General features: G+C 42.2%; 1 protein-coding gene across 5 annotated transcripts in view; it reads right to left on the bottom strand.

The window, feature by feature from the left end:
• Positions 1-18755, bottom strand: part of SMYD3 (SET and MYND domain containing 3) — a 752225-nt gene that overhangs the window by 161829 nt on the left and 571641 nt on the right. For 4 of the 5 annotated variants that reach the window (XM_073011909.1, XM_073011913.1, XM_073011910.1 and 1 more), the window contains exons 6-8: positions 16708-16775; positions 14784-14886; positions 1940-2050 (exon numbers count right to left, since the gene is read on the bottom strand). In XM_073011909.1, coding sequence (XP_072868010.1) covers positions 1940-2050; positions 14784-14886; positions 16708-16775 — 282 coding nt within the window. The remainder of the gene's footprint in view (positions 1-1939; positions 2051-14783; positions 14887-16707; positions 16776-18755) is intronic. The other variant, XM_073011911.1, reaches the window with a different exon arrangement.

Raw genomic sequence — 18755 nt, forward strand, 5'->3', positions numbered from 1 at the left:
ATTTTATAGCTAAGAACACAAAAGCACAGGCAACAAAAACAAAAATAGACAAATGAGACTGTATTAAACCAAAATGCTTCTGCAGAGCAAAGGAAACACTCAACAGAGTGAAGAGAAAAACCTATAAAATGGCAGAAAGTATTTGCAAATTATGCATTCAAAAAGGAACTAATATCCAGAATATGCAAGGAACTCAACAGCAAAAATATCACAAATTTTCCAATTCAAAAGAGGGCAAAGGATCTAAATAGACATGTATCTAACACATATACAAAAAGCCAATAAAAATGCTTATCACCAACCATCAGGAAAATGCAAATCAAAACCAAAATGAGGTGTCATCTCACCCCAATTAGAATGACTATTACCAAAAAGACAAAAAAAAAAATAACAAATGCTGGCAAGGATGTGGAGAAAACGTACTCTCATACTAGGCTGGTGCAAAAGTAGTTATGGTTTTTGCCATTAAAAGTAATAGCTACCCACTCCCCAAAAAAGACACCTAGGAATAAATTTAACCGAGGAAGTGAAAGGCCTCTACAATGAGGCCACTGCCATTACTTTTAATGACAAAAACTGCAATTACTTTTGCACCCACCTAATAGTACAGTCATTATGGAAAACAGCATGAGGGGTTCTCAAAAAAACTAAAAATAGAACTACCATAAAATCTAGTCATTACAGTACTGGGTAGTTATTCAAAGGACAGAAAATCAATACATCAAAGGGATACCGGCAGCCCCATGTTTACTATAGCAGCACTATTCACAAAAACTAAGATAGGAAATCAGCCTATGTGCCCATCAATGGAAAAATGGATAAAGAAAATGTGGCATATATACACAATGGAATATTATTCAGCCATGAAAAAGAATGACATTCTGTCATTCATGGCAACATGGATGGGCCTAGAGGACACTATGTTAAGCAAAATGAGTCAGGAGCAGAAAGATAAAATGCTCCGTGTTCTCACTCCTATGTGGGAACAAAATAAATAGATCTCATGGAAGTAGAGAGCAGAACTGTGGGTACGAGAGGCTAAGAAGGTGGGGAGAGGATGGTTAATGAACACAAACTTAGGAGGAACGAATCTGCTCATCTGCAGCACTGCAGGGGAGATACGGTTCACTTTAATTTATTGTATATTCTCCAAATGCTAAAAGAAGATGTTGAATGTTCACAACACAAAGAAATGATAAATATATGAGGTGACATGCTAATCACCCTGATACGATACTACACATAGTATACACATAATTATCACTGTCTCCCACAAATATGTGCAAGCATTATGTGTCAACTAAAAACAAAAGGAAAAAACTACAGGGATAAAAAACAGATCGGTGGTTATCAGGGGTTGGGGTAGGGGTGGCAGGGTTGACTATAAAGGGACATGGGGGCACTTTTTTGGGAAATGAAACCATTCTGTATCTTGATTTTGATGGCAGTTTCATGACTGCATTTGTTGAAATCATAGAACTGTCTCACTAAGTAGGGTAAATTTTTTGCATGTAAATTGTACCTCAACAAACCATTTTATTTTAAAAAAACATTTTTAAAGAAATAAACTAGGTAAAATTTGGTATATGCTGTTTACTGAGCAGTAACTTGTCAATCATAATGTAATTCAACCTGCTTACTACATATGTTCTACTAGCACTCTGTCCTTCACCCATCCTGTTAATTACATGTTTAATGCCTACATTCCCACGTGACTCTAAACTCCATAGATCCTTGCCTTTGGTTAAATCTCAGCTTGGTGGGTGACAAAAGTTCCAGGAAACAAAATATATGCAGTTTGATGAGTTACCTTATGTATCTGTTTCCTACCATGTACTGAGGGTCATTAATTTTGGGTTTATGAAACCAAGGCAGAGTTCTCTGAAGATCATTGAGATTTTGCCATGGAGGTGTTTCAATCTGGTTCCATACTACGTACCTTGTCCTGGGTTTGGCAGCGGAAACAGTCACATTCAAAGCAGTACTGGTCCCTCAGCTGCTTCCGGCGCTCCTCGCTGGTCATCAGCACATCCAGGTAGCAGATGGTGAGCTGTGCAGGCCAGAGACAGGGAAGCGTTGACACATCTGCTGTGCTCATTTCTTTAACAAATGGTTATTATTATTGCTAATTATTGGAGTAAAACTTGTTTTTTATTATAAACCAGAAATGTAAGAGAGAAGGTACCACTCATAGTTTCTCTACCCAAATAATCACATGTAAATTTTTAATCTACTTCCCTTCAGTCTTTGTTATGTGGTAAGTACATATGGATCATATATTTAAAGAATGGGGCTTATGACCTCTACCCACTTTTGTATGTTACTTTTTTTTTCACTACAGTAAAATATCAAAAGCTGCTGTATGTTTGGTATTACTAAGGTTTGCTAATAAATTCTATAACCATTAGCAATCAGAGAAGTCAAATTAATCCTGGCAACCAAAAGGGTGGCAGATGATACAGCCAGATTGCTCTTAAATTCTAACCAATTCTATAGCTGCCTCATGGAATTTAAGGTCATCCAAATTTGGTATCTTTGAAATGAGAAAACAGTTCTCTTACTTGTAACTAGGTTTTTAAAAAAAGGTAGAATAATTTCCCAATAGGGGAGAGTTTAACTTGAGAGTAGCAGCACTGACGGAAGCATTGAAACTGACTGCCTTACTGCCTTTCAGAGAAACACCCCTGCCTCAGATGGTGGCGGGTTATGAATAAGAGGATTTATTTAAAGGACTCCTCAGACACTCTCTAATGCTGAGTTCCCTTTAAGTCACTGGTCTTTAGGCAACATTATAATGCTTAAAGCATTTTGCACTTGATTAGATCTCTTATGAAAGTCTAATTCAAAATCCAGAAAACAGAATGCTTGATCTTCCTGTCAACCTGTTCCATCTCGGCTGGAACATTCCCACTCTCAGTTGACAGTGACTCATCTTTTGTCTTACCCAAGTTGAAGCCTCAGAGTTATCCTTGACTTCGCTCTTTCCTTTACACCTACCATCCAATCCACCAGGAAATTCTGCGGCCTCTACCTTAAAAATCACCCTGAATCAACCACTTTTTACCTTTTCCAATGCTACCACCCTGGTCTGAGCCATCATTACCTCTTACCTGGAAAAGGTAACAGCCTCACAGCTGGTCTCCCTGATGCTTTCTCTGGGCCCCTGCACTCCACCCCCTAGCCAGAGTGGTTCACTTAAAATATGTCAGATGATATGTTCCGTTTGAAACGTCACAACGCTTCCCCACTCTGCCTGAGTACAGGTCAGGTCCTTCTAACTCCCCAAGTGCAACTCAAAGTAGGCGCCCTGCATTGGTGCTAGTGCACACTGAGGGTTACCAGTCCATGATGAAATGAGTAAAGAAACCAAGTCAATATTGAGAAATGTTTTTTACTAATTTGGTAAGGGTAATTTTAGGTGACTCTAACAACAAAACACTGGGCTTTTTTTCTTTTTTTTTTTATAAGACAGGGTCTCACTCTGCCACCAAGGCGGGTATGCGGTGGCATGATCACAACTCACTGCAGCCTCAACCTCCTGGACTCGGGTGATCCCCCCACTCAGCTTCAGGCGTGCACTACCACACTGGCTAATTTTCTGTCTTTCTTGTAGAGATGGAGGTTTCGCCATGTTACCCAGGATGGTCTTGAACTCCTGGGCTCAAGCAATCCTCCCTCCTTGACTTCCCATGGGATTAGAGGTATGAGCCACTGCACCCCAGCCATTTTATTTTACGTTCTCTAAATTGTATTTTTCTAATATTTTCACTAGATTTTATAAAAACACTGGTTTGTAACAGACTAGGAAGGAAAAGAAACACTGGTCCTTCGTCGTAGGTGGTTAGAAAAGCAATGGCTTCACATAATCCCACCTGTTCCCTCTCATTTCCCACCTCCCTTGTTGCTGCTCCACCAGGCTGGCCTCCTGTCTGGCTCCACACACACTCCTACCGCAAGGCCCGTGCACTGGCTGTTCCCTCTGCCCTTCCACCCTGTCTACTGTGTCAACCTCATCGCCTTTGAGTTTCAGTCAAATCCCACTTTCTCATTCAGGTCTAACCTCAATGCCCTATTAAAGGTAACAACCCAATTCCCTTCCCTTCTCTAGTTTTTTATTTTCCTGTATCATGTATCAGTTTGTACCATACTGTATAAATTACTTCTTTGCTTTGAAAAGTAGAAAGTAATCATAGGGGTATGTGTGGTGGGGGAAGAAGTGAAGACTTTAGGAGAGCAAGAAGGCAGGATTATCCACTGAAGGAGAAGCAAAAAACGCCCCAGAGCAAAAAAACTCCATGTGGTTTTTCTTATACTTAAAGCATCTCAGGTCTACAAAGCATGATCTTACTTGTTTGAAATCATGGTGGGGCAAAGGCGGCCATCCTCTCTGGCAGACAACGAAGCTTTGGGAAGGACTCTCTCAAGCTGTCGGGGTGATGGTGGATGGCTGGGCTGGCCAGCCAGATCTGTGAAATCCACCATGGCCATCACCATCACCATCACCAAGGGGACAGGAGCCACAGCCTGATCTGGCTGGCTGGCTCTCCAGAGATTCTTCACATTAGTCAACCATAACACGCTGCTCCATAAACAGAAACGAGAGTATCTGCCCCGAAGAGATGCAGATGATGATGTTACTGAGTATCTACTGTTTGTGGCGAGGCGGCATTGCACAGTAAAAATTAGCAAAGGTCTTGGGTTCAGGTACTACTGAAGACTGCACCCAGATCTCTTGATTTAAGTCTGATGCCCTTTTTCCTTTAACATGGCTACTTCTCATACTTGGCGGGGAGAGAGGGCTGCAGAAGAAGCTGGCGTCTCTTAAGGCATTTCCGTAGTACCCTCAAACCTAAAATACTAACACCTGTGTTAGGGAATGTTCGGTGGCAACTGAGGTCCTTCAGCTGAGACAACAGCCACTTTTTGATTTTCTCCATGTTTCTCTTGCTTCATGATCTGAAGCCAGGGTTGCCTCTGAGGCACAGAGGGTCACCACGCCAGGCAAGTTCCTCTTGTTTCTAATGAACGCTATGTTCCAAATTCCAAATAACCTATTTCCAAGCACACTTTTTGAAACAGCCTATGAGTTAGTCTGGGACAGTAGATACATTCATCTTATCCTAGCAGGCTCTGTGGGTCCCAGTGTCCTTATAGGAGATGAGGGAGCAAATGAGTCCATCCCTATGTCCCCTCTTGGGTTAACTCTAGGACGCTAATTCTGAACCCAGTCCAATGGCTCTTAGTCATCAACTCCCATTATCCGAGCAGGTAAATGGACAGTAGTTATTGGGTGATTACAGTATGCCCAGTGTGAAGCCACTAACTCCAGGGCCTGTCACACCAGAAAAAAATGTGCTTGACTAACCCAAGACTTTATTACAAGGGCCAAAACTCATTAGTGATCTTTTCAGGCAGTGAATGGGCAACAGGAGACTAGTTATTTCATTTAACCCCAATAAACTGACTCTTAAAGCCTCCCTCGGCATACTGTAACTGCCTGAACGACTACCTGGACTATGAGATGGCTTTCTAACCGGCTTCCCCGCCGCCTTCGGTGTACCTTTCATCTTCTAAACTGCTTTGAGAGGGATCTTCCTAAAACCCCCATGTGTTCACGTCATTTCTCTACATGAAAACTTTCGGCCGGGCGCGGTGGCTCAAGCCTGTAATCCCAGCACTTTGGGAGGCCGAGACGGGCGGATCACGAAGTCAGGAAATCGAGACCATCCTGGCTAACCCGATGAAACCCCGTCTCTACTAAAAATATACAAAAAACTAGCCGGGCGAGGTGGCGGGCGCCTGTAGTCCCAGCTACTTGGGAGGCTGAGGCAGGAGAATGGTGTAAACCCGGGAGGCGGAGCTTGCAGTGAGCTGAGATCCGGCCACTGCACTCCAGCCTGGGCGACAGAGCGAGACTCCGTCTCAAAAAAAAAAAAAAAGAAAACTTTCGACGGTTTCTCACTGCCTATGAATAAAGGCACACAAGGCTTTCCCTCAGCTGATTTTCTGTCTGCCTTTCTAGCCTCCGTGTCTCTCCCTGAACCCCAGCCTGTCACAGTTATGTACATTGCTAGACCTCTGAAACAATGAACACCATGCCAACATGTGTCTGGGCATCACTGCCTAAGCGAGTCTCTCCTCCACACTCAGCTCACTGAGAGCCTCTCATCCTCCAGGCTGGGTTCAAATACACCTCCTTCCTATGGTGACTGCCCCATCACCTCAGAGAAAGTGGCCCACTTTTGTGCTTCTTATATGCCGATAAAGTCTGCAGAGTATCTGGTTATCAATTGTGAAGGACTTAATGGCAAAAATATTTTATTCTTATTTTTGGGAAAAAACAGCCAATTACTAACTGGTAATGACAGCTAAAAGCATGTTATTAGCCAAAGATAAAAACCTTTATTAAAGACTCAATGAGTCACCAGTTGTAACGGAATATCTGCTCAGTAAATGCAGGGCTCATTTAGAGGGAACATATATATGAAACTTGGCCATTGATCAGTAGATACCTGAATGGCACTGAACAAAAGTGTATTAAAATATTAATGCCATTGACCACTGCTTTGCCATTTTCGTGCAGCTCTTATAGAAAATGCAGTAATTCATTTCTAACATTAGAGTAATATAATGAAGGAGATTTTCTAGATCTTGAATACATAGTTTACATTAAAATCTCAAGACAAAATGAACTCCTTTTCCATGAAACCATCTTTTCATTGTCTACAACTGAGTGGATAAGATAAGTAAGTTAAGGCCAGGCGCCAAGCCTCACACCTGTAATCCCAGCACTTTGGGAGGCCAAGGCGGAGGCATCATGAGGTCAGGAGATGGAGACCATCCTGGCTAACACGGTGAAACCCCGTCTCTACTAAAAATACAAAAAATTAGCCAGGCATGGTGGCGGATGCCTGTAGTCCCAGCTACTCGGGAGGCTGGGGCAGGAGAACAGCATGAACCCGGGAGGTGGAGCTTGCAGTGAGCCGAGATTGCGCCACCCACTCCAGCCTGGGCGACAGAGCGAGACTCCATCTCCAAAAAGAAGAAGAAGAAAAAAAGACCAAGTTAAAATTAGACCTTGTTTCATTTCTAGAATTCCGTGATCACAGTTAACAAATGTTTCCGCTAATACTGGCTCTGAACTGGAAACCAGCCTGAAAAATATAACTTCTTTTTAAAGTCAAACCAGAGTATCATTGTGTCTCTTCTTGTTTCACACATCCTGCTAATTTTACCTTCTAAACATTATATTCTTCAGATACCCTATCACAAGCCACCACTGAGCTCCCCCTGCTTCCGGCTACCAATGTTATCTCTTCCCTGGATTATTACATCACCCTGATCCTCATTCTCCCAACCTTGCCTACACATAGAAAAGTGGTCATACAGAAAGAGGCAGTGGGGAAAGGACATCCTATTGAATAAATGGTGCTGGGACAGCTGGTTAGCTATATGCAGAAGACACCTACCTTGCACCATATACAAAAATTCAAAGATCAAAAATTTAAATTTAAGACCACAAACTTTATGAACCCTAGAAGAAAACCTAAGAAACACCATTCTGGACATCAGCTTTCGGAAAGAACGTATGACTAAGTCTTCAACAGCAATTGCAACAAAAACAAAAATTGACAAGTGGGACCTAAAGAGTTTCTGCACAGCAAGAGAAACTGTCAACACAGTAAACAAACAACCTACAGAATGGGAGAAAATACTCACAAACTGTGCATCTGACAAAGGTCTAATACCCAGAATCTATAAGGAACTTAAGCAATTCAACAAGCAAATAACCCGATTAAAAAGTGGGCCAAAGACATGAGCAGACACATTTCAGAAGACGACATACTAGCAGCCAACAAACATGTTTTTTAAATGCTCCGCATCACTAATCAGAGAAATGCAAATCAAAACCACACAATAAGATACCATCTTACACCAGTCAGAACGGCTATTACTAAAAAGTCCAAAAATAACAAGTGTTGGTGAAGCTGCAGAGAAAAGGGAACACTTACACACTACTGGCGGGAATGTAAATTAGTTAAGCCACTGTGGAAAGTAGTTTGGAGAGGAGCTCAGAACTACCATTTGAGCCAACAATCCCATTACTGGGTACATACCCAAAGAAAATAAGTCATTCTACGAAAAATACCCATGCACTCACGTGTTCATCACAGTGCTATTCACAATAACAAAGAAATAGAATCAACCTAAGTGCCCATCAACAGTGCACTAAAAAATGTGGTACATATTCAGCATGGAATAGTATGCAGCCATGAAAAAGAATGACATCATGTCCTTTGTGGCAACATGAATGCAGGTAGAGGCCACTCTCCTAAGCCAATCAAGGCAGAAACAGAAAACCAAACACAGCAATTATAGATTTCTCACAAATTGTGGAAACAAATATTTAGAGAATCTATCAAACCACTCACCCAATGTTCCCACCTATAAGTGGGAACTAAACATTGGGTACTCATGGACATAAAGATGGCAATGACAGACACTGGCACTACTAGAGAGGGCGGTAGGGCAAGGGGTGAAACACTGTTGGGTACTATGCTCACTACGGCGGCGAAGGATCCATCATACCCCAAAGTTCAGGTCGTGCAATACACCCACGCAGCACACCCGCACACGCGGCCATACACCCACGCGGCACACCCGCACGCGCGCCCATACACCCACGCGGCACACCTGCACACGTGCCCCCGAATCTAAAACGGAAGTTGGAATTATTTTTTTAAAACTCACAATTAGGTTACTAAAGCATTCTTTTGGTTTAATTCAAAAGGTAAATGAATAATTATATTTCTTTTACACTTATCCATTCTTAAGAATGGCACAGGGACTTTTATAATGAATTTAATGGTGAAATCACAATTTAGTAATTTATTGAATATAATAAAACCCTGTTAAAAGTAGTTTTATCATCTTAAGCCAAAAACAAAAATCAAACTTTTATGGATTTGTATTCAACAGCCTAAACCTGAAAGTACCTGCTCATTGCAGACTTCAGGGTACCTTTATGTAAAGTGAAACTAGTCATAACACTTCCAGCTTCAATTTCAGAGGAGCTTGTGTTAGAACAAAGACTGCTTATAGAAAATGTGAATTTAAGAATGGAAAGTCATCTGTGTGGACGTCATCATGGACCAACACTTCTACACACAAACCAAATGTTATTCAACAGTTTTAGCGATCTTTCTTGCCAAGTCCAAACATCAGCCAGACCACCTCCGCCAAAGACCAATTCTTCTGCTTTGATACGTGAGATGAGATCTATTTACTATACTTTTGATAGATTCACTAAATATTTGTTTCCACAATTTATGAGAAATCTATATTGTTATATTAATTTTTTTGACACTCACCATCTGAGCTCTACTTTTCCCTTCAGGAAACTCTAATCATAAGTGGAAGAAGAAAATCACTATATATTAAGTGTCATGTGCTGGGCACTGTCCTAGATAAATAATTGTTACTTTGATCCTGAGAATGAAGCTTTACTAACCCCTTGAACACTGCATAGTAGTAAGTGTAGCACTGAACAAGTAATTTCCCAGTTTAAACCTTACATTTTCTTCCATAAAATAAAAAAAAATGAATATGTAACATTATCTGAGTTTTCTAAGATTCCAAAGATGGTACAGACTACTTAGGTCTTATTCAATTTTGTAGTCCTTGGGTTTTGTTTTTTGTTTTTACCTATTAGGCGTCATCTATTGCTTCCTAAATTGAATCGCCCTATAAATGTCCCCTATCATCATAGCCATGGTTGTATATACAAGAAGTGAATGAAAGGCAAAGGAAACATCACATTTCAATCATATAGGTTCAATGACTTGAGACAAACTCACACTACAGCAACAGTGACTGAGGTAAAATTGAATGTACACTGAGTAAAAGGTTTAATTTGTGATATCCCAAATCTAACTCAGCAGTTAGCAGAATTGTGTGGGGTTTTAAAAATTGTTTTCTTTAAATGTTCTATGTATAGTATGTACAATAAAAAAACAGTAACATTTGTAAACATGCAGGAAAAAAAAAAGAATATTTGGCCACACAGTTCCTTTGCTGAAACCCTTCAATAATATCCCATTGCCCATCCTTCTCCCTTCTACAGATATTTACTGGGCGCCTCCTATAAACCAGACAATGTTATGAAACCTTCAGCTAAACCAAGGTCTGTAATAACATCCCCAGGGGGTTTGTCAATCTGATCCCTACATATTCCCTCAACTTCGGGTCACATCTAAATTCTTCAGTCTATTGATGAGAACTGCTTCTTGCTCCTTGAACTTACCATTCTGTCGCTGGCCTCTGTGTCTCTGTCTACAATGCCTTTTCCAGCCTCATCCAACTCTAACACCATGGATCCTTTCAGAGTGTAGGAGTCAGTCCTCTGGAAACATCCCTTAGCCACTCTCCACTCCCTCCCCTTACTAATCACTTGGGTGCCCCAGCTCTGAGCTTCTATAAGCCCTGTGCCCATTTACACCACTGTGCATCTTAATTCTATTATTGTTTGTTGTATCAGTTTCCTCAACTATACCTTGAACTCTAGAAGGCAGGGCTGGGTCTTAATAATCTTTGTATTAGAGAAGGGTTCTAAAACTGCTGCCCAACTCCCGACATCGAGTAAACATGCAGTGAATTTGTTTAATGGTTTAGCAAATAAGGTGACTAAGAGAAGAAACAGACTGTCTTAATCCCAAAAGACATCAGACTAAGACTGACATTAGGGACACTGATGCGTTCACCTTCTTTCAATCACAGTTCTCCCAGTTGATATGGCTCCAGAGAATGCTGGCGCCAATGGCATTATTCATAACAGCTACAAGTTATTTTAACCACAACTCCCATAAGACTGGCTTTGGACTACCCAGCTTTCCTCCGATTCCTGTTTTATAAAACTATCAGACCAAATGAATTTCATATTTAAGATAATTTGAAAAGGTAGCCAACAGCAATCCAGTCAAGTGAGCCATGACTTAAATGATATTCCACATCTCTCTCTAGGAGGTGGCTGAATGGGGAGACAAAAATCCAAACTCAAAAAAAAAAAAAAAAAAAAAAAAAAAAAAAAAAAGGCCCAATAACTCAGCATTACAATGGAGAGCCTTAAACAGCAAAGTATTATAAATGTTGCTGGATGCAAGGAAACTGTACAAAGAGGGTCCAAAGGATGGATTTACATAGAGAGAAACAAGGGGTAAGAAATTTCCATAGCAACTTCTGTTATCATAGACCTTGGGCAATTTTCCAGCTCTCCTTGTGTGAGGTTTGAAATGCTCCCATCTTAAACTGGCAGTAGACTGGCTTTCATATTCCTCTCCTTTCGGGAGCCATGAGACACCCCTGAGGACTGACAGTCATTTACAGATGTCTGAGATTCTATTCCAGCTTTTCTTTTTCTCTGAGATGGAGTTTCACTCTTGTTGCCCAGACTAGAGTACAATGGCGTGATCTTGGCTCACTGCAACCTCCGCTTCCCAGGTTCAAGCGATTCTCCTGCCTCAGCCTCCTGAGTAGCTGGGATTACAGGTGTGCACCACCATGCCTGGATAATTTTTTATATTTTTAGTAGAGTCGGGGTTTCACCATGTTGTCCAGGCTGAATGCAAACTCCTGACCTCAAGTGATCCACCTGCCTTGGCCTCCCAAAGTGCTGGGATTACAGGCATGAGCCACAGTGCCCAGCCCTATTCCAGCTCTTATTTTATCTTTAAGAAGTCTCGTTAATTTACTCAACAAATGTAGACTGAGGAACTTCTGCCTCAGTTGCTGTTGAGTCTTCCATTGTGAAGCCTATATTCTGACACACAGATCCCAAATAGCTCATATTAAAACTGTGGGTGCCCTAATGAACACTAAAACCAAATGCAAAGTTCATGATATGAAATTATCAACATATCTAAATTTTTTCCCAAGGAATTTTAACTTTAAAAAAATTAATACATAATATTTATACATATTTATGGGGTCCAGGTACTATTTTGTTACATGCATAGGATGTGTAATGATCAAGTCATGGTATTTGGGTTATCCATTACCTCACGTATTTACCATTTTTGTGTGTTGGGAACACAAAATGTCTAGACTTATTCCTTCATTAATTTAAAGCTGATATTTGTACAATAAATAGGAATTACCCTCCTTAATCAATGCCTCAAAATGTCTCTTTCATGGCTCTCCCTCCCCTACCTCTGCTCCAAGGGGTCAGTGTGAAAGGCATAGGATATATTTTAGTTGTTGAGGGATGGCTACAGGCATTAGTTAAGCATGTGCCAAGGACACAAGTCTTCTCCAACGATGCAACAATCCCACACAATGAAGAACTGTCCCATTCAAAATGGCAATAGTGTCCCCACAAGAAATACTGCTGGTCATAAGAGTAAGCTCAATATAATAGTCAATTCAACAAAAGGTTATCAAGTACCTCCCGGATATAAGGCAAAGTGCTAAGAGATACAGAAATAAGACACAATTGTCTATCCTCGTAAAGCTCATAAATAGAGAGGTCTCCAAAAGAGCCATAATAACGTGCCAAAGATGTATTAATAACCACTGTAAGTGAGAACTTCCTTCTAACATGGGAAATCAGGGAAAGAGTCATAGACGAGATGGTGATTGAAAGGGTATCTTAGCCCATTTTCTGTTGTTTTAACAGAATACCACAGACTGGGTACTTTATAAATACATTTCTCAGTTCTGGAGGCCGGGAAGCATGATGCCAAGAGCACAGTGCCGGCATCTGGGGAGGGCCTTCCTGCTGCCTGATCACATGAGGAGGTGGCAGGAGTGTCCTCTATCTTATAAAGCCACCAATCCCATCATGGGGTTCCCACCCTGATAACCTTATTTAATCCAAATGACTTCCCAAAGACTGCACACCTCCACAAACCATTAACAAGAATTTGGGGATAAAGTTTTCAACAGATGGAATCTGGGGGACACATTTAAATCATAACAAAGGGTCTCGAAGGGCGCTTAATAAGACAAACAGCCATAATGGACAGAGAGGACGATGAATCAGGGGAAACGCTATTCAGCAAGACCTACAAAATGGAATATAGAAATGTTTATTAACAAGCTGGTATATATGAAGGACTTGTGGGGAGAACCTTCTTTTTGTTGAGAAGATGTCTTGCTAAGTACCACAGGGGAAAATATCTGAGTCTGAAGGGCTTTACACTGAGTGGAAATGTCTCGTATTAGGCAAGATGGAGGATTTGCTTGTTGCTCCAGAGATGGAAAGAGAAAGATGTGAAAACGTGAAAGCAGCACCAAACGACAAAGTGTTTTATTCAACCAAGTGAAAAGCAACCATGGGAGAATGACTGGCAGTCGAGCCTAGGAAAATATAAGAGACTTTCTTTGTTGTTTCTGAAAATTCCAACCAGTTCTAACCACTTTTGTCAAGTTACTTGGTTTTTTAATTTGCAAAAACATCATCATCATCGACAACAGCAGCAGCCACTCTTCAGCTCCAAAATGAATATTGCTGAAAATAGTGGTTTCATCTCTTACCTGCCTTGAAGTCCTTTGTGGCCCCAGAAAAAAAAAAAAAAAAAAAAAGAAAAAAACAAATTCTCCATCTCACTGACATATATTCCAGTATACTTCATTCACTGGTCCTAAAATCTAGAAATTTAGCAAGTAGTTGTGTAAGAAGTGGTTTATTCCACTGAAAATCAGTTTGGGGAGAATCTGGTCAAAGCCAAATCCCTGTCTACATAAAATATGGTACCTCTGAGTTTAAGTTTTATTGGCTGAGTGCTGCATAAATGCAATAAAAGTTTTCGATACTGTTTTCCTTGCAATAAATATCCACTTTAGCAAATTGGAAAGGAGACGGAAACGGGGTTCTGGAACGTGTAAATATCTGTAACTCAGAACTCAGCACGGGTAGTCACTGCAAACCCGTGCAGCCTTAGGTCACAGCCCTGGAGCAGGCCGCTGCAGCTGCCTTGCGAGAAGGTTCTTCACCAGAGGAGCCTGGCTGCGCAGTCTATCCAACTGGAGGGTCAAGGCCAGGCCACTGCTGGAGGCCATCCTCCCTGTCCTCATCCCCTTTGCACCTTTGCTGGAATGATCACCCAGAGATGCCGGTTTGCAAAGTCCCAGTGTCAGCCTGAGACAGTATAAGCTGTTTGCTTGTTAACACAAAGTGAACATGCAGAATTACCTTCAAAGTGTAACCAGTGGCCTTTCGGGTAAAGAAGTCCTGGGGACCCCACTCACAAGCTGGGATGCCCTCCCTGCCTATGGAAGGATATGAGAGGCTGCTCAGCTGTTGCCACTGAGGAGATTTAATGACCTCCCTGTGTGTGCATAAAACACACACCCTCTGTCACACAGACACCTCTCTGTCACACACATAGGACAAGAACTGACTTCCCTGTGTGTGCATAAAACACAAACCCTCTGTCACACACAAACACCTCTGTCACACACAGGACAAGAACTGACTTCCCTGTGTGTGCATAAAACACACACCCTCTGTCACACACAGACACCTCTCTGTCACACACACAGGACAGGAACATTCATCATCCAGAAATACGGTGACCTCTCCCCTAAAAAATTAGCCCATTTGTAATTTGGGAGAAGAAAGGATAGGCTGCTGGGGAGAGCTGACTGTACTCTGAGTACCCTCAGTGGCAGAAGGACAATGAAAAGCTGTCCCCTCAGGCACAATCGGTTTTAGGGACGGGACGGGCCGAGCTGAGAGGGTCTTTGATAGGAAAGAAGACCAGGGTGGGAAGCATGAGTTTCCTTACCTCCTCTCCCGCCTCGATGTCCCGGACGGCTCGCAGTAAGAGGTGGGGCCCATTGAACACAATGGAACAGTTGGGGTCACAGCTGTGATTGAGCAAAGAGATACTGGAAGAAAAAGGGGGAGACTGTCACAGCTCAGCAGGTAGAGTCGAACAACTCAATCTAACAAATGCAATGAGTAAAAGATACCAGGGACTCAGTATTCAGGGTACATTCACAGAAATGTCACTCGCACACTTCCTAGGAAGTGCAATTCTCCCCAAGATGCAGGCTAATTAGGGAATTCTATCATTTAATAATTAAAAATTTTTCTGAGTCCTTTTTGGGGACTGGGGCATAGTTGACTGATTAGATAACAGTCAATAAGGCTGCCAAACATGGTTGGAAAAAACCTGACTCACAAAGAAATACTTAGAGGGCTGGGTGCGGTGGCTCACGTCTGTAATCCCAGCACTTTGGGAAGCTGAGGTGGGTGCATCATTTGAAGTCAGCAGTTTGAGACCAGCCTGATTAAACATGACGAAACCCCGTTCCTACTAAAAATACAAAAAATTAGCCTGGCGTGGTGGCGCATGCCTGTAATCCCAGCTATTCAGGAGGCTGAGGCAGGGGAATCACTTGAACCCAGGAGGTGGAGGTTGCAGTGAGCCGAGATGACACCATTGCACTCCAGCTTGGGTGACAGAGTGAGACTCCATCTCAAAAAAAAAAAAAAAAAAAAAAAAAAAGGAAAAGAAAAAAAATACTCTCAGACATAATGGGATGCGGCAGCCAAGATACCACTGACCTTTCCCATAGGATCTCATTTGTTGAGCTCCTTTGCAGAAATGGTGGCCTTTGCTAGAACATCCACATTGAAGAATAATTAGGAGTATTTGCTCTTACATAGAGAGCTGATGTTATTTTGTCAACTACATCCTGATGCATCCTGGGCCACGGTCCAGTCATTTTGTTACCTTGGAGGTATATTTCTTACCATCTGGGAAACAAACTGGATTTAAGCTGCTATGAGAAATTGACAATAACTAGAATGAGTACTTATATGCAGAAACACTTTCTTGCATTTGAGCATGTTCATCACATTTCATCCTCACAACGATCTTATGAGGATCATTTACCGGTAAAGAGGCTGCTGCACAGAAATTCAATGGCTTGCCCAAGGACATACAACTAGTAAGTGGCGATGGAATTTGGACCGGGGCCGGAACTCAGAGTTCACACTTTGAATTATCCTATGCTACTGCCTTTTGAGAACCACCTACCAGTACACCTGACCTACGGTTAATCACAATGGTGAAAAATAAGAAAAAAGGCTGAATTCTTAAGTTCACAATTATTAGAAAGTTTAAATTTGCATTTGGACTCTTATGGCATAAAAACAAAATGAAACTGGGCGTGACTACAGTGCTTGTGGGAAGACAGTTTCATAGCTCAGTGGGAAGGTTCAGCTCAGCAACGGCTGGAGAGCGCGTTCAGGGGCCAAAGCCTCAGAGTCTTCTCGCCCCCTTGAGTGAAGGGGCTCAGAGCATGCCAACGCGAAAGACAGAATGAACCCAACTGATGCCTACAGCAAATCCGGTGAAACAATCACGTGCTTCAGCTCAGGAAATCGGGGAATAACCAAAAATCAGCCTGATGGTTAATTAGCACCCACCGTCCTCAACTTCTTCACCCAAAGTCCCCCTGAGAATAAGAATTTAGTTCTCAGATATGCCCCTTTGTTAATACCACAGCATATAATGTGGGATTATAAAATTGTTTTCTTTAAAATTAACATTTTCCTTATTTTTTTGTAATTTATTGCTATGTTTTAAGCTTGGCTCTTGAACAAGCCGCTGAAGCTGCCTTTGTAACTGCCTCTAAGGGGCTGGGGATTTGGGTGGGAATGAAAGTGTCTTCCAGTAAATGAAGTACCATACACCATACCTAGGATACAGGCCAACACCAACTTCCTGCATCTCTGCATTACAGATGGTGAAAGAGTTGCAGATCACCTGTAAAAACAAGGGGGAAAACCATCAATATTACCAGAGTCACTTAAGAAACTTCGTAGCCAAGAGAAGGAAACTTTTCAAAATCAAATGTAGGAGCATCTTAGTAGTTGCGTAAGAAAGATCCAAGCCAATCATGGATGCTCTTTGATTTACAACAGAATTTATCTGGGATATACTCCCCCTAACAACATGAGGTGGTTGAGTGCAGAAATACCACCCTCCTGGGGAAAAAAAAGAGACTTAAACCAACACAAAACCACTAATTTCAGTATCATTATCCACTACACCCAAAGTTACAGTTACATGAAATGTTCGAAATTCAGAATACAAATAAGCTATTTATTGAAAACCAGACTCCTACAGTATCATGATTTTTTCACTCAAACTGCATGCAGTTTCCAAACGCCACCGTGTATCTGTTGAGTAATGGCAACTTGTCTCTTACTCCCACAAAAAGCAAAGTATCGGCCGGGCGCGGTGGCTCACACCTGTAATCCCAGCACTTTGGGAGGCCAAGGCAGGCGAATCACGAGGCCAGGAGATCAAGACCATCCTGGGTAACACGGTGAAACCCCGTCTTTATTAAAAATACAAAAAAAATAGCCGGGCGTGGTGGCGGACACCTGTAGTCCCAGCTACTCGGGAGACTGAGGCAGGAGAATGGCGTGAACCCAGGAGGCGGAGCTTGCAGTGAGCCAAGATCATGCCACTGCACTCCAGCCTGGACGACAGAGCGAGACTCCATCTCAAACAAACAAACAAACAAAAAGCCAAGTATCCCAAGTGAGCCTGTAATGTGATACACGTTGATGAAGACCACAGGGAGCACCGGAGGTCATTTAGTCAAGCCATGGCATTTACTAGGAGTGCCATCACTGGGTATACGGCACAGTCCTATGTCTTACGTGGGGACGGAGCAAAAGCAGTAAAAGACACAATCACTGTGCTCAAGGAACTTAAAAACCTCGTTTGTGAAAGAAGGTTGATGTATCAGGTCACAGAGAACCACAGAAAGAGCACTGGACCAGAATCAGGATATCTAGATCCTGGCTATAGTCACCCCTTCAGACAGGTGCGAGGAAAAGAGCAGTGAAGAACAAAACCAAAGTCCCTGGCCCTGTGGAGCTCAAGTTCTAGTTGAATAGACAGATTTTTAAAAAACCAAAAAACAAAAAACCCAACGATAGAAAAATGTCACTTGTAGATAAATGCCAAGGAGAGAAACAAGGTCCTTGCAGAGAACAAAAGTTGTCAAGAAAGCTCTTTAGGATTAGTTGTCATTTAAGCAGTGACCTGAAGGGACTGCTGAATGAACGTGTGTATTTATAGGCGATAAAGGTTCATATCAGGAGAAAGACCAAGCGTAAAGGCCCTAAGCTAGGAATGCCCGTGGTTACAGAGGAACAGCAAAGAGGCTAGTGTGGCCAGGGCAGAGTGGGTAAGTAGAGGGGCAAAATACGAGCTCAAAGAGGGAGTGAGGTCGTTTAGGGCCCTACCGCCACGTTTGGGTTTTGCTCTGAAGGAGACAGAAAGCCACTGGATTTTGAGCCAAGGCGTGAAGGAGTCTGACTTCTGCTTTCAAAGGATCGCTCTGGCTGTTGTGTAGAGAATGGGCCATAAAAAGGTGAATGGAAGAGGAGAAAATGGTTAGGCAGTCACTGCTGGAGCCCAGGTGGTGGACAACGGTGGCTTGGAGGTCAGTGGTGGGAGAAGCGGACGACACAGCCAACACGACTCACTGCAGCACGGCATATGGGTAATGAAAGGAGTCAGGATAATGCTTGAGTTTTTGGCCTGAACAAGTGAAGATCATAGCTACCATTTAATAAGATGAGGAAGAATTTAACAGGAACAAGTTCGGTTACAGGGAATTGAAGGGAAGTCCAACAGTTCTGTTTTGGTTACGTTACATTTGAAATCCAAGCAAAGACTAAGAACGAATAATTGGAGTTCACAAGAGGACTTGCGCCTAGAGATATA

The sequence above is a fragment of the Chlorocebus sabaeus genome, chromosome 25 (assembly GCF_047675955.1).
Source record: "Chlorocebus sabaeus isolate Y175 chromosome 25, mChlSab1.0.hap1, whole genome shotgun sequence".
Lineage (NCBI taxonomy): Eukaryota > Metazoa > Chordata > Mammalia > Primates > Cercopithecidae > Chlorocebus > Chlorocebus sabaeus.